At 44.6% G+C, this 15,957-nt stretch overlaps 1 protein-coding gene across 1 annotated transcript; it reads left to right on the forward strand.

Moving 5' to 3' along the window:
* Nucleotides 1-3,579: 3,579 nt before the first annotated feature.
* LOC113947135 (ovoinhibitor-like) lies at nt 3,580-14,668 on the forward strand. The gene is given in 17 exon segments (XM_027643406.1): nt 3,580-3,666; nt 3,669-3,741; nt 4,528-4,547; nt 5,383-5,519; nt 5,690-5,750; nt 6,226-6,359; nt 6,798-6,849; nt 7,871-8,007; nt 8,422-8,482; nt 9,274-9,410; nt 9,900-9,960; nt 11,362-11,495; nt 11,578-11,638; nt 12,946-13,082; nt 13,429-13,489; nt 13,852-13,967; nt 14,467-14,668. Coding segments are annotated over 17 exon segments (1,500 nt in total). The 5' UTR covers nt 3,580-3,594; the 3' UTR covers nt 14,513-14,668.
* The last annotated feature ends 1,289 nt before the right edge of the window (nt 14,669-15,957 follow it).

Below are 15,957 nucleotides of genomic sequence, written 5' to 3' on the forward strand. Positions count from 1 at the left end.
CGAGGAACAGTCCTGAGTGGCACCACATGTGGTGGAGCTCCAGTGGGGTCTGCATGACGGAAGCCACGCGTTGTTACTCCTGGGGAGAAGGAAGGAAAGGCTCATGAGGTGTTGGTGGTTTGCTACCCTTTCTTTTATGTTTGCTCTTGCTTACCCTTTGTGTTGCCCTTTAAAACTGTAACAAGGCCAAACCATCCCTCTATGAAACTGGAAAGGTACCAGCGCTCTGGGGACTCTTCACTTTGCTGTAAATTACATTTTATTAAGGGTGTTGCTTGCCAATAACCACAGACCCCATGTGGTTCACAGCAGTTCCTGAGGTTTTGCAGAACTGGCATTATGAACTGACAGTTTGGTCTCCAGCCTCTCACTGTGGTTGGGTTTTGGGCTAAAATACTCTCTGCAAGGACCTTAAGTCTCTTACTTTTTTTTTTTCTTTTTTTCATAGAAGGTGTCAGGACCTTATGCAATTCTTCGGGGTGTACAAGTATTGCTCTTGTATAGTGAGGACTGTTGACTCTGGCAGATGCTTCAGCAGACTTTGAACTCACCGTGCAGTCTGTCCTCTGCAGTCTGTCCATTTGAAGCCTGGAAGCTCTGCCCACCTACTCCCTGCTGCTCTTGCAGCCACAGAGATAGAGAGCCCTGGCATGGCCCCACGGTGTGCTCTGGCCAGGGCACCTTCTGCAGTCTGCCACAGCAGTTTAGGGGCATTTGTTCCTTCAAGAACCCAAGTGAGTTGTGACATGAAGAGACTGGTGCTGTTTGTGCTGGCAAGCCCCTCTGGCAGACCTCTCTTTTCTGGCTCTCCCCACATTTCTGTGATGCTCAATCCCACTACACAACAGCTGTATATGGGTAACTGGGGATTTCAGTGTATTTGTCTTGATTATCGCAATTTCTGGGGACTGGTGAATGGGCCTCTCTCTTTCCCCTCTTTAGGGCTTCTGGTTGGCATCTGTTAGAATATCTGTCTTTTCCTGCAAGACTCTCCCTACTGCAGGGAACTCTCATCCATGCCATTTCCTTGGGATCTCCCTGCTCCATTCTGCTGCAAGACCCCTCCTACTGCCCAGCTCTCCCCTTGGAACTGCAAGACAAGCACTTTCAACACTCATTTGCATGAAGGTGTGAGCAACTCCACTCAAGTTGTTCACTGAAAACAAGATGTAAATGCAGCTGTTTGCAAATTAAAAATTCAGGTCCTTGATGCAGAAGGTCCCAAAACAAACAGTTTAGTGCTTGGTGTAGTAACAACTACCTGTGTGGTTTGAGAATGGGAAGCATGGACAATATGTATATATCTCTGACAAACAGGTGAGTTGGCTTTATTGTCTTCTTGCCTCCTGTCCCAGCCTGTGTCTGTGAAATTCTGCAGAAATAGTGACAGATGATTCACAGCTGGGACTAGAGGCAACCTGAGAGGCAGCAGAAGAGAGGAGTGGAGTGCTCACGTCCAGGGCTGCTCGGCCAGGTGGGATTTGCAGCAAGGGAAAATAAGCAAGTAGATGTCAATGCAGTATCACTGCAAGTGGGGATTGTGCAAGCAGAAGGGTGTAAACACAACCAAATGTCTTCCTGTCCCATGTGGGTGGGATGTGCTGCTGCAGCTTCTGCTCTGGTCTTGAAAGGCTCTGTCCTGATGGACAAATGCTTTGCTGAATCACTTCTCTAAAGCAGGGGCTTGCTTGTAGGGTCACAGCATGGACCTTCCTTGTGCACAGGGCAGGAGCCCAAAGCCGAGCATTGTGTGCCTGGGCTGGCACATGGGACAGCAGACACGTGCTGTAGCTGTGGTGGTGTTTTCTAAATCCGAGTTCCTTCTTTATGTCCTTGACAGGTGTTTACTCTTCTGTCCCTTTACTCTGTCTCCTATTACAAACTACTCCCCCAAACTAATCTTAGTTGGAAGAGAATTGCTTTGCTCTTGACAGAACATGCCGAGTCAATCTACTTTAACTGCAGATTTGGTTTGCAAATAATATCTCCTTTCCTATAAGGTTCAGGTGTCATTGCTGTGGACACTGGCAGGAATTTGCTTGACCATGACAGCTTTTACAGAGCTTGGCAATTAAGTTGTCAAGATACATTTTCCTCTGCCAGGAAGCATTAATGGATGCTGGTCTTGGCTGGAATAAGCCCAGAGAGATGGATATTATAATCAAGATGAAAAGAGGTCCTTGTAGCTGAGGCTTGGATTGGTCCAAAGGTCTGGAGCCCTTGACACGTGATGGAATTGAGATAAGGGAAAGGGCAGAAAACGTGGGGTGGAACATCAGAGGGAAGGAATGAAATCAAGGTATATGAATACGGAGATGAACTCTCATGTTCCTAGAGACTAATGTAGCAGGAAAGGTTGGCATTTGGAGAGACTTCAGCTTTGCAGGTGCACACTGCAAACTACTAATAGTAGCAGAGTTTTTCCATTAGGCAATCCCCAAAATTTTATTGTTGTGGATTTGCTTTTCAAGTGAGAAAGATGTTGGAAATTTCCTTCTCTTAGAAAATAAAACTGTGATGATTCAATACGAGCTCGCTCTGTTTAAATTATATCAAAAATAGATCTGCAAGTAAGGATTTTGATTACCAAGTACAGAATTTGAAAGATTAAAAGTTAGCAAGAAATTTGGAGAATTTAGGATCCCAATTGAGAAGACTACAATTGAGACCAATCCAAAGAACTGCCAAAAATCTCCTTATATAAAGGACAAAAGGAGTGTTCAGGACCAATCTAAGTTCCATTACCTTAATAGTGGGCAAACCTTAAGGAGATGTTTGAAGAAAACTAAAGATATAAAGTGTAAAGAGATAACGTACACAGTGAATTTTCAGGAAGGAAACTATGTGTGGGCTAATACCAATCTTTGCAAAGTTGGCTGATTTCCTAGGTAAAGGAAATACAGTACATCTAGTCTATGCAGACATTAAAGGCATTTGGCCTGCTGCCCTGTGGGATGGTGTCACTTAGACTTTGTGAGGTGGGTCAGGGACTGGCCATCGGGGAGGTGGTAGCAGATGAGCAGGCGGCACCATGGGAGTTATCAGTGAACAGCCAAAAAGATGGGTTTTAGGACCGAACTTCATATTTTTGCTCTTTGCTGTTGTACAAAAAAAGTTGGCACATGGAGCAGAGCGCTGCTGAGTTTTTTAAACAGGAGAAGAGCAGGATTCCTCCCGCAGAGCACAGGGTGACCTTCTGGGCTGAAATTGCCTGGGCTCAAACTGGGATGAAATACAACAGTGAAGAGTACAAAATCATGCTCTGAGGTTAAATAATGAGGGTTTTGGCTATCAGTTGACAGCTCAGTTGAAAACTAGAGAGGAGGAGAAAGTTCTAATTGCATTTAACCAGACACAGGGTAGATGTGAGCCCGCAACACCCTGCAGGCATGTGAGGGGCAGCCCAGGGCTGGGCAGATCTGTCCAGGAGGAGAGGGGTCTTGGCACGGTTCCTGCTCGTGAAATCCCCTTCCTGGCATACGCGCTTGTATCAATCATTAGCTAGACATCTAGAGCTGGGTAAACACGTTTTTGGCTTTGAATGGTGATGACAGGCTTGGAGCATTACCTAATAAGGTGGGACCACTTGATAGCATGGTGTGCTATATATTCCTGCTTCTACCTGCGATCTTCCCCGCCTGCACAGAGAGCACGCAGGCTGCACTGGAGCCGTATCCTTGGCTGCCATGAAGATAACAGGCATTTTCCTGAGGGCAGCTCTAGCCCTTTGCTGCTGCTTTGGTGAGTATTTCCTGGGATACTGCAGAGATGGATCAAGCTGAATTGGAGCTGAATTTTCATTTCAGTAAGAGTCTTTGGGTCTTGCGACATGGATGAGAACTTTATTCCGTGCAGAAATATCCTTCCTGAGAGAGTGTAGCAAAAAAGTTAGGTTTCAAGATTGAGGTTTCAGCAAACATCATGCAGGCAACTGTTTCCCTCTTCTTGGTTTGTAAGAGCAGTTGCTGAAGGAGCAACCCTAATGCAGGGCAGGAACTTGCACATGGGAGTCCTGTGTATAAAGGGCAAAACAAAGCTGTTAGAAATGGCATCGTTACCCATGTGAGCAACATAAATGCAAACTTAAAACTCTAGGGTTGCTCTGTAAGTTTATTGTGCTGCTCCTGGTAACTGAGAAAGACGTGTTTAGAGATGGACAGTGCCAGTGGTTGATAGTCATCTTAAGCACACATGTCCAAACTTCTGAAGGTCAAATATTAAGTCTCTTGGGTTAAAATCCAAGAGTACTGAATTGAAAGTACCTTCCCTCTAACATCTGAGGGATGGATTAATATATATGCTCTCACGTGTTTTACCTGCCCTCAGAAGAGCAACAAAACTGTATTTAGTAACTTTTAATACATCCTATGGCCATTTACTGGCACAATGTAGAACTCCATGTTTTCCTAAACTAAATAAGTTAGTCAACAACATCACTTAATTTAAAAGTCTCATGAAAAGCTTTACAAATGTATATTCTTTGCATATTAGTAATTTGATTTTTTTTCTCCATTTTTTTTCTTTTAGGTACTGCCTTTGGAGTTCAGGTAAGCTACAGATCTATTTATTCTGTTCTATTCAGGTTTCTGGTAAAGCAGAAACAGTATGTAATTACCCAATGAGCACATGGATTAAATCTAATGAAATCATAGCTATTCAAATAATATTTTCCAGTGCATGGCTGAATAATATTGCCAATTTCATGAGAAAGTAAAAGATCCCCATTTCTTGCAGTATTTTCAGTTCATTAAATAAAAGGAAAAAGCAAGAAGTAATTGTACAATCCTATTATATTAGCTCTTAGACATAATTTAGTTACTCCAAGCCAAAGGCAGTAGTTTGCCTCATCATGAGGAATACTGTCTTATGATATGCTTGAAAGTATCAAAGACTTGTGACTCTGATAATTGTTTCCATATGGTAAGACCCAAAGAACTGTGTTCCTTGCATAAATTTCTATACCTATATCACAGATAGGAAAACAGCAGGGTCTGAGCCATGGATTTGTCTGCAGGTTCTTCCCACGCAGCTACGAGACTCCTGTAGCTCACAGAGTGCAGCACGATCTGAAACGATCCGCTGTTGAGCCGAGGGGCTCCGGCGCAGGGCTGGGCTCCCAATTGCCAGCCACCTTCATTAAACAGTGTCTCACCCACAGCAATCCTTCCCCTGTGCTGTGCATCCTTGGACTTCATCAGGAAAGCATAATCAGAAACTTCAGTAGGGAGGATTCCCTTCTCCTGACTGCCTGAGCAGATTCCCAGTAATGCCTCTAATTTGCCTGTAGGCAGGAGCTGCAGGCACTGTGGCAGTGGGAGGCTGCTGGGGGTTTCATTCCATGAGGGAGTCAAAACCAGGGCTGATTCTCTGCTCCTTTCACAGCTTGACTGCAGCGAGTATGCCAGAGGCATTACCAAGGATGGAAGGTCCTGGGTAGCTTGCCCAAGGAACTTGAAACCAGTCTGTGGCACTGATGGCAACACATACAGCAATGACTGTGGGATCTGCCTGCACAATGAGTAAGTATTGCTGGGAACCTCACAGAAACCTTAGGGCAAGGTGTTCCAGGTAAAGGTGGCAGGTTTGTTCCCCAAAGATGAGCTGGGATGAGGAGCAGCTGGGTACCAACACTGCCAGACTTGAGGCAATGGTGCTCTGAGATCCTTGACGCTGGTCTGCTTCCTTCTAGGGAACACAGTGACAGTGTGGAGAAGGCCCATGATGGAGAATGCGAGCCAAAATCTGTCATGGTAAGACAAAGTCTGTAATGGGGGCAGTTCAAACACCACACAAAAGGAGAATAGAGCATGCACAACTGGTCTGCACAGCCCAAAAGGGATTAAAATCTGATGATAACCAAAGCTGGGAGGGTTTTTATGGGCTATCTGATACCATATCTCTGTTATTTTCTACTTCAGACTTCTAGTCTCTGTATTTGGGAATAAAATGAAAGTAATATGTTGGCTGAGGTTTGGATCTCACCACTTGGATAGCTCCAGCAGGATCTTATGAAGGATCTTGCAAAACCCAAATCACAATCCTTCTTGCTATGCCATTTCTTTTCAGCGGGAGAGAATTCTCACAGAGAATTCTGCTTTTGATAGCGGAATTAGTTTGTCCCCAAAGACTGAGAGAGAGTAAGCAGACTATGTAGGAGTGTTGTATCTTTATATCAAAAATGTGTGGTTTTTGGTTTTCTTTCCTCTGTTCCTGCTATTTGTACAGATTGATTGCAGTAAGTACCGAAGAGCTGTAATAGATGATCACGTCGTGGTAGCATGCCCAAGGATATCGAAACCAGTCTGCGGCTCAGATAGCTTCACTTATGGCAACGATTGTGAGATCTGTGCCCATAACATGTAAGTCTTGTGCGTGGAACATCCTTCTGGATAATTAGTGACTTAAGGCTCTCAGAAGCACTTCTGTAAAATATTAGTCTTAGGGCAGGTGTCTCTGTAGGTCTCCTTGGAACTGGCTGTTTTTAATTCTTCAGCCAGCTTGAGTTTTCTTCCCTATTTTTTACTGTGGTCGTGAGGGGAATCACAAAAACCCAGAGCAGAGCCATGAACAGATCAAAGTGTTACTTATAATACCGAATTACTCCTAACGCTTCATTCCCATGGGATATGGGAATACTGTGCATTTGCTGTGGCCATCTGCAGGTTGCATTCAGACAAGTCAAGCAGTTGTAGTGTCCCACAAGGTGGGTGGAACTCAGCTTTGTTGTCCCAGTGCCTGGAGTGACATGGAGGAAGTTATTCTCAATACTTCCTAACCAAAGCTTTTCTTTCTTTCAGAGAATATGACACCAATATTACCAAAATACACGACGGAGAATGCAAGGAGTTTGTAAGTGCAATAGAAGTAAAAAATTAATTTTTTAGGCTGCTAATAGAATCCTGAGGACCCCACAGATTTTGCTAGGAAACTACAAGAGATCCATAGCACAAGGCTTACAGGGGTCCCAGTTCATGCTTTGCTTTTCTGGATGATGTGGGTGGATTTGGCAACCTCCTTGCTCCAAAGAGAAGGTCATCCCATGCTTACCACACCAAACTGAGGAAGGAGGAAGGAGAGGGATATGGAATGAGGAGCTGCAGTGAGTCAGTGCTTCAGAACTCACTTCCCTACGTGCTAAGCTGGCTTGTGTGCCCAGAGGAAGGGGTGGGGGGCAAGATTTCACTTGCCAACATTCTGTGCAGGTTGGCAGTTTTCTCTCTGGAGATCACAAGCATTTCAACCCTCAGCAACAGAGATTCAAAATTCCCATGCTGGTGGTTTTCACAGACATAGTGAGATTCACAAGAGCACTAAGCATACATATTTATAGAGCATGGTGTATTGTATCTTTGTGTGAGGCCAACAGTCTGATGCTTCGAGAAGGTTCTGTATTTCAGCACCAAAATTCTGGGATGTCTGAAGCCCATTCTCTGACTGATAGATAACCATTTTTTCCTATCCTTTCAAACCCTGTGCTGAACTACAGGGAATCTGAAGTAAGAAGTAATCACAGAGCTGGAGAAGTGTGGAGAAAACCAGCAGAAACCAAAACAGTATTAGATTTACAGCTGGGGAAAAATGTTTCTAACGAAATTCAAGAACATTTTTTTGACGAGAAGAGGCCCAAAATTTTATACGTGTTCTTCTACCTGAAGAATCCCTTTGACAAGATAGTCCTTTTCCTTGACTGCTAGAGAACTAGGATAACATTAAGAAAGCTCATTTCTGATTGGAAATTTAACTTCAGTGTATCAGGGCTTTGTCCTGTTGCAGAAACAACTGAGGCTTGGATACAGAGTGAACAGCTTTTGCATCAGCTTTTCTTGCATAGCAAGGGCCCCACCAGAGCTTTTTGTCCTTATTTTGACAGGTTGACTGCGACAAGTACCGAACACAAGTCACTGAAGATGGCAAAGTATTAGTATCCTGTCCAAGGGACCTGAATCCAGTTTGCGGCACAGATGGCAACACATATGATAACGAATGCGGGATCTGTGCCCACAATGGGTAAGTGCCATACTTAGAGTGCTCCTTCTGAGTAGCCAGGAATGCTGTGCAGTCCTGAGAACCACCCTGCTGCATTTCTGCTTATGCCTGTTTCTTCAAGTCTCTTAGAAACTGGGTTGGTTTGGGATTTACCTTGAGTTTCTTTCTGATATCTTCTTTGTGCTTGTGAGAGGAAACCTTGAAGAGTAATAAGGCAGCTCCTTGAATTAGTCTGTGGGCTGGACAGTGACTGGGCAGAGGAAGGAACAATTCAGAATATTACTTTAAATTGCATGTTATAGGAAGATGAGATGAGCTTGTTAATGAGTAAAGTAGCTATTCTGATACACTTTTATAGTTTGCTTCATTTTGCACATGACTGTGACTGAGAGGTTAAGCATTTAGTTCCTAAATTTTATTGTTTCCCTCCTCCAGAATACAAAAGACCCATGTTGGCAAAAAGCATAGTGGACAGTGCAGACAGGAGACTTCTGATGTAAGTGTTCAATATAAGCCTTACTTTTCTTAGCTGTATCAACTGAAAGGTTCCCTGAGGTGACATCTACTCTGAAAGTGAGCTGGCCTAAAGCCTGGCTTTCTACACTGGTCTATTAAGTCTTGTCAGGTTCTTATGTCGAGGATGCCTGTGAATCCCATCTGAGGCAGGTGTCCTCTGGGCCCTCCTTGCCCTCTCAGCCCTGGCAGCCCAGGGCTGCACAAGAGCTAGGCACAGAGCTTTCACTATGAATTCACACCTGTGTCAGCCTTTGGGGTGGGAGTGGGGATGTATTATGGAATATGGAGCACACCTGAAGTTTTGATCTGAGTGTATCAGCTGAGAAGTCCCAGAGCTGGTGTCTAGGACATGCCAACACACAAATGAGGGAATTGGTCATTTTGGGCTTTGTGTTTGAAGGGCACCCTCAAAGGAAGATCAAAGTCTTCACTGTTTTGGTGTTTTGTTTATATCTATACTGCACAATGAAAAGAGGACTATATTTTTTCCCTTTGTAAATTGCTTTTCTGACATATCTTGCGTTTGGGATTGACCAAGCTTCTTACTCCAGTGATTTGGCATCTCACAAACTATGGTAGTGCCGTGCAGTTCCTTCTGTGCATAAGAGGATTCATGAAGAACTGACTCAACCTGGCTTTGCAAGAACTGAGCCGTAGCACTGGTGTCGCACCAGTATCCCAGTGTAAAAGGCATGGAAGGAGGTTATGATGGAATTTTTTTTGGTCAGAAAACCAGGTCTTCCTCACGTTTGTCATTGCTGCCTTTTGCAGATCGATTGCAGTCAATACCCAGCAAGAAAGGTTAAGGGAGGCAAAGCCCTGGTACGCTGCCCCAGGATCCTGCGCCCTGTCTGCGGCACAGACGGATTTACTTATGACAACGAGTGCAGCATCTGTGCCCATAACGTGTAAGTGCTGTACATAGGACTCTCTTTTGGAGTGGCTAGCCATGGTTAGTGCTCCACATGGCTTTTCTTTTGGTGCCAACATATCCATACATCTCTTTCTGTTTCTCTTTCAACCTCCTGAAGCCTCTGTCACCTTCATTTTCTTCCCTGGTGCTCTCTTTTTGCTCCTTGGGGGAGCTGTGGGAGAGTCAGTTCTTGATTTGAGCAAACTATGAACGCTGTGATATCTGGGCAGGGGAAAGAGTGGATGGGACTGTGGTGTTTGGGCAAAGGAAAGAGCAGATGGGGTTCCTGTGTAGCACACAGTGAGGAAACCTGATGGATCTGCACCCATTATGCTTGCTAATGACTGGGATAAGCTGGTTCATAAGGAAATCAGATGCCTCCTTTATCATATATATGGGCTATGGGTTCAGTTTGCTTTCTGTGGTTCCTAGGTGTCACAGGGCTCAGCTGGTGTGTGTGCTAACCCCAACCTCTCCCTTTCAGACAACATGAGACTGACGTTAAGAAAAGCCATGAGGGAAGATGCAAGGAGGAAAGCACTCCTGTAAGTGTACTTTTAGCTATAAAATAAGCACCATCTACTCTCTCTCCAGTCTCCAGGAAGACCCTGGCTGGGCTCAGCGCACTCTCTGTGCTCATGGATGGATGGAGCTTGGTGCACAGGGCTCATGTTGATGCTGTGATTCTCCCTAGTTGCTCGCAGTTGCTGATGCCAATGTGCTGTACATGAGGGCAAGAGAGGACAGGGACAGGTTGGGACTTCAGAAACAAAATGTCCCAGTACTGCAGATCTCTGAACAGAAATCATCAGAGGCAGCACAAGAACCATGCAGCTCATTTTAGCACAGTAGGAGAGAAGGCAGAAGGCTGTGTTAGGTGTCAGTGTATTTATTCAGTCATAGGATTTCCATTGCACTAGACAGGCAGGTTAAAAAATCCTTGTGCTCTGGTCAGCCAGGACAAATCTGCTCTCAGGTATGTGTACAGAAATAGCTTTATTATCCTGCACAGCAACAATATGTGCTGATAATATCTCAACACATTTATTCTGCTTATGCAGAGCAGCTCTGAAGCACCAAAAATAATTTCATGCATCCTGAGGGACTGCAATATATTTTCTATACAAAAGACAAGTTGTTAAAATGCTGTCTTTGCTTTAATTTATTCTTGGACCATGTGGGAAATATGGATAATAAGAGACATTGCATTGGGGAAACTGTGCAAAATGACAGTAAAGTGTCAGTGGTGCTTCCACTGTAGACTGATTTCCTATAGATGTTTGTCTATTTATCCTCAAATATTTGAATTAATAGATTGTATATATTGTAAACATTTTTGTGTCAGGAACTGGTGAAACAGTTCTTGCTGCTGTTTTGGAAAATCTGAAACAAAATCTCAGATACAGTTAACTGTGTCAAGCTGGACTTAATATCAAATGCTTTCAATCAGATTCGTCAAGTTGCACTCGGGGACATTTAGATTAAACCTTAGGAAAAAATTCCTCATTGAAAGTCTGGTCAGTAAGTGGAAAAGGCTGACCAGAGAACTGGTGGAATCACTGTCCCTGGAAGTGTTCAAAAGACATGTGGATGTGGGATATGATTTGGTGGTGAACATGGCAGTGCTGAGTTAACCGTTGGATTTCAGGGGTCTTTTCCAACCTTTATGATTTTATGAAATGCTGGATTTAAGACTTGTATGTGTACTACTCTAGGAAAATAATCTTTTTGGCCATCTGTTCCTTTCTGCCCTCTACTAGCACAAAATACCAAACCCAACTACCATTGCTTAACTATTTTCTAATGCAAGAGTAAACTTAAAAACCCTCTGGTTTTCCCCTGACATAAGCCTTTAAAATCTGGAGGGTCAGCGTGGACAGACTGCAGGGTGAGACACTCTTCCATCTTGCACCAGCTGACCCAGCATTGCTGTTTTGCCTCCCCAGGTTGACTGCAGCACATACCTGAGCAATACCAAATCAGGGGAAGCCATGATGGCCTGTCCCTTCATCTTGCGTGAGCTCTGCGGGACAGACGGTGTCACCTACAGCAACGACTGTGCGCTCTGTGCCCATAACATGTAAGGCCTGGAGGTCACCCTCGGAGAGCTCCACAGAGTTATTTGTGCATTTGAGCATTTTTAACTCTCCTTTCTCTTCCAGCGCCTCTGGAACCGAGGTTGCCAAGAGGCACGATGGAAGGTGCATAGAGGAAGCTCCCCAAGTAAGTGAAACCTAAAGAAAAACAAGAGTTTGAGCAGGTGCCAACTGCATAACTTGAACAAACGCTGGTTGGTTTGGGTGGCGTAGCCTCCACGGAGGTCATGGCTAGTGCTGACCTTCCTTCTGTGGGTGAATGTCACCCTCCTGGCAGCAGGAGCACTGTGCACTTCCTGCACACAGTCAGGAAAAGAAAGAGGAGAGGACAGGTGAGGAATGAGTTATGAGACAGGTAACATAAATTATTTAAGGCTTTACATGAAGAAATCCTTTTCCCACAGTGGTCCATCATAGCTGCTGCAGGAAATTAGCAGCCCATTTTGGCAATATGGAAAGGGTACCCAGGGAACCCAGTGCCTCCTGGATGCTTGTGTTTCACAAAAGGATGTTCTACAAAGATTAGAGAATTACCTGTGTTTTGAATGCTAATACCTAAGGTATCATGGGATACCTGGTACTCATCCCTGTTTTGTTTTTTTTTGGTTTTTTTTTTTTTTTGTAAATGCAATGTAATCTAATGTATACCAACAATGAATCTTGTAAAAATACCAGATTAACTATATTTGGCCAGCTCTAAACTATTTACTCTCATTGGGGAATAGAAGAACAAAGCCACCTCATTAGCATTTGTTTGAAAGAGTCAACATCCCGAGTCAGATATTTCATTTCTATACAAACAAACTATGAAATGTCATTCCTTTGTTTCCCGAGTGCACTCTGTGCTCAGGCTGGGTGAGATACATAAATCAGGAAAGAAGAGCTCACACTGGAGAAACTGGGAGTGCTAAAATGCAAGACCAGCTCTTCAGCTGGTGTAAATCAGCTTCAACGGCTGCCACTCCTGCTGGCAGGTTTCAACACTCGGAACCACCCCATTGCAACAAAAGTCCTGTCAGCACATCCCCCCTCCATTCTTGTGGGCCATGAAAAACACCCCGGTCACAGTCAGCCCCCTTGCAGGAAGTGCATAAATCGTGTCATTTTGATTTGCAGATTATTTTTGAGCTGCACTTTGTAATATCCCGGTCAGTTCAGCAAGGTATAGGGGCATCGTGATAAATGCAAAGCTGAATGAGTAATGTCTACCTTCCAGCCTTCATTCAGTCTTCTCCAGCATGAGGCTGTGAAAGGAAATTGCTAGTTTTCCATGAAGAATGAGTTAATATATAACCGTAATTTGTCCTCTGGCAGATCCTTTTAGGATCTGGCGTAGGCAGATTTAGGCAGAGGCAAAAGCAGAGGGGGTTGTGTCTAGGCTCCCTTGCACAGAGCAGAGCCCGTGTCAGAGCTTTTGGTGTCCTTGTTCCCCAGCTCAACTGCAGCCAGTACCGAATGTCCACGCAGAAGGATGGCACACAGCTGATGGCCTGCACGATGATCTACGATCCCGTCTGCGGCACCGACGGTGTCACTTACGCCAGCGAGTGTACGCTGTGTGCCCACAACATGTAAGTACCTCCCTGGGGGTGGATGGGTCCCTGAGTGCCAAGTGAAATTCAAGGACTCTCTATGAAACCCTGTGCTGGAGGGGTCCTGTCTGTCTGCCCACATTTTCCTGCTTCCTTTGTTGGTGTTTGACATAGGTGTTCAACCCCAGAGCTCCACAGAGGGGGGTGCATCAACTATGGGCACATGTCTGACCCACAAGGGCACATTCCTGGTAGTGCTGTACAGGCAGTCCTAACTAAGGTGGTTGATCTGAAAATCCTGTGGCTCCATGGGAGTGAGGTTTGTTCTTGCTCTGTGGTTGTACTTGGGAAGGTCGTGGTTAACAATGGTCTCTCCTTCCTCCAGGGAGCATCGGACCAACCTTGGCAAAAGAAAGAATGGACGCTGTGAAGAGGACATTACAAGAGTGAGTGAGAAAGGATGGGAACAAAGGGTGAAGTCCAGTGTCTGTTACGCTCATGAGGGACTGTTTTCTCTCTGTTTTACAAACTGGGGGAGTGGTGGTGTACAGACCTGAGGAGATCCCTTGGGAATTTCACACTGGTCGTAAACCAGCCAACATCTGTCCCACTGCTGTGCAACAATGTAGGAAAAGGCATGGCAGTGAACAGAAACAGTACAAAATCACATCTGCCACCAGGAGGAAACTTTGAGTTGGTTATAATAATGTTACAACCACTTTCATTTCTCAGTGAGTGTCATTCCTTATGCTGGGGGGACACGGTTTGCTCTCAGACAGAGAGACTCATGTCTATTTTTTGTGTGCAGGAGCTCTGCAAGAACTTCAAAGAAGTGTCTCCTGTATGCACCATGGAATATGTGCCCCACTGTGGCTCTGATGGCAAAACATACAGCAACAGATGTGTTTTCTGCAATGCCTACCTGTAAGTATAAGAGTACAACCTTTTCTTTCATGATCAGTTCCTGTACCAACTATGAATTCAGGGCTGTTTTCATGATGCCTTTTTGACTAACAGCTTATGGGTATATACTGGACATTTCCAGTCCACCATGAGTTGTGCAAGGAGATGGGCTTTTCGCATTTTAGGGGAAAATGTAAGGGGCCCATTTCTGTGATCTGTACCTGGCCTTCTGTTTGTTAACTTTAAAAGTATTTTATTCATTTTCACCAGCACTCAGTGTGTCCCACAAGCTCATGAGGGCATGTGTAAAGTACTTCACCAAACCAACTGTACAGTATCAAATGTATGAAACCTTCATCTTTCCTTTAAAGATGATAATGAAAGGGAGTATTTGGGTTTTTGAGGCTGTTCTTCATCTCCAGTCAATACTAAATCATCACTTGGGCCAGTGAAATGAGGCATGTGGCTTCAGCACTTAATATGCTCTGTGTCTAATTCTCCTCTCTCCTTTTCTCACCAGGGAAAGCAGGACAACTCTCAATCTCATGAGTATGGCTGAATGCTAAGTCTGTGCTGGAGTTCAGCCCAGGAAGACAAGCTCCCTTAAATGTGACTTGCCATGGGCTGATCTTCCCTGGTAACATTCCTTCAGTTTCCCTTGTTTCCTTAGCTCCTGAGATACTTGTTCAATAAACTGACTTGGCAAAGTTTCTCTGTCTTAATGGTATATTGCATCTGTTTTGCCCCATCTCCTCCCTGACATGGTACTTTGAGTGCCTGTGTATTTTTCTGTTGGTGTTCTCCTCTACCAAACTGTGGATGAAACCTTTCCTGCCACGTGTCAGTGCCATCCCTGCTCTGATGAGGGCTTGACCTCCCCGTGGAGCTCCCAGTCACTTCCTTACTCCTCAGAGTCTCCTTGTCAGTGTTAATCTTATCTAACTATATCTCTCTATGACCTGATCACAGACTCTGTCTTTACAGTCACTGCAAGGAGACATTCACCTTGAGAGTATGGTCCACCTCCTCCATAGGGAAATGGTTTGGATGTGGGTGGTGATTTGCTCTCAAGAAGAGCACTTTTTTGCTTGGGCTAGAAAAGGAAATTGGCTGCCTAGCCAAGAGGTACCCCTGTCCCAGTTCCTGCTGCCTGTGCAGCCTGTCCCATGGAAGGGACAGCAGCTGCTGTCAGGAAAGGTGATTCCAATCTGTCTCCACTGAATTTGTCCTCAGTGTCAAGTGCTGCTACAGGATATAATCTACAGGAGGGGTATATTGAGCTGCAACCAGGGTTACAAACAGCTAAAGTGTCCACTCATGAAATATCTTAATTTATTAATGCAAGAGAATATCTCCAGGACTGGTGGGCAGTGATCACCCCTGAGATGGGGGACAGCCCTAGTACATCACTGAGCTCCTTTCTAAAGACTTTTGGGAAGGAAAAGGATTCAGAGGTTCATTTGTGACCAGTTGTAACTGAATATATAAGAAGTCATAGGAAAACAATTCTGCCTCAGAGTTGTTTTGACTACTTTTCTGAGACCAAAGAGGTCATGACTTGGTGACACAATTGTTGTCATTTTGGTGGTCTGTATGGATGGCAGGGAGATAGGGGAACCTTGGGGCTGCCCTTCATCTGTTGGCAACACAGGTACAGCCACTGCCACTACCTCCACATGAGGTCACCAAAGCCATTGCAAGTCCAATATTTTAGGGTTCAGGGTTTCTTCTGGACTACACTAATGCCTTCCCAGTTCAATGTCCCATTGTAGTTTACCAGAGAATAACACAATTATTTGGATCAGTTTGGAAAGTCACTCTTTGAATTGTCAGGCCAGAAGAATAGGCTGAAGGCAAATGTTCCTGACTTGGAGATACTGGGACTATTGTACCAGAGAATGAGGCCATAGTACCTCTGTGCTATTAGTGTCCATTTTCATGATGATTTGTAACTAACAATAGCTTATTGTACTTTTCTTTGGTCTGAGTCCTAAAGTAAATGTTCCTTTAG

The sequence above is a fragment of the Corapipo altera genome, unplaced genomic scaffold (assembly GCF_003945725.1).
Source record: "Corapipo altera isolate COAL_440 unplaced genomic scaffold, ASM394572v1 75, whole genome shotgun sequence".
Classification (NCBI taxonomy): Eukaryota; Metazoa; Chordata; class Aves; order Passeriformes; family Pipridae; genus Corapipo; species Corapipo altera.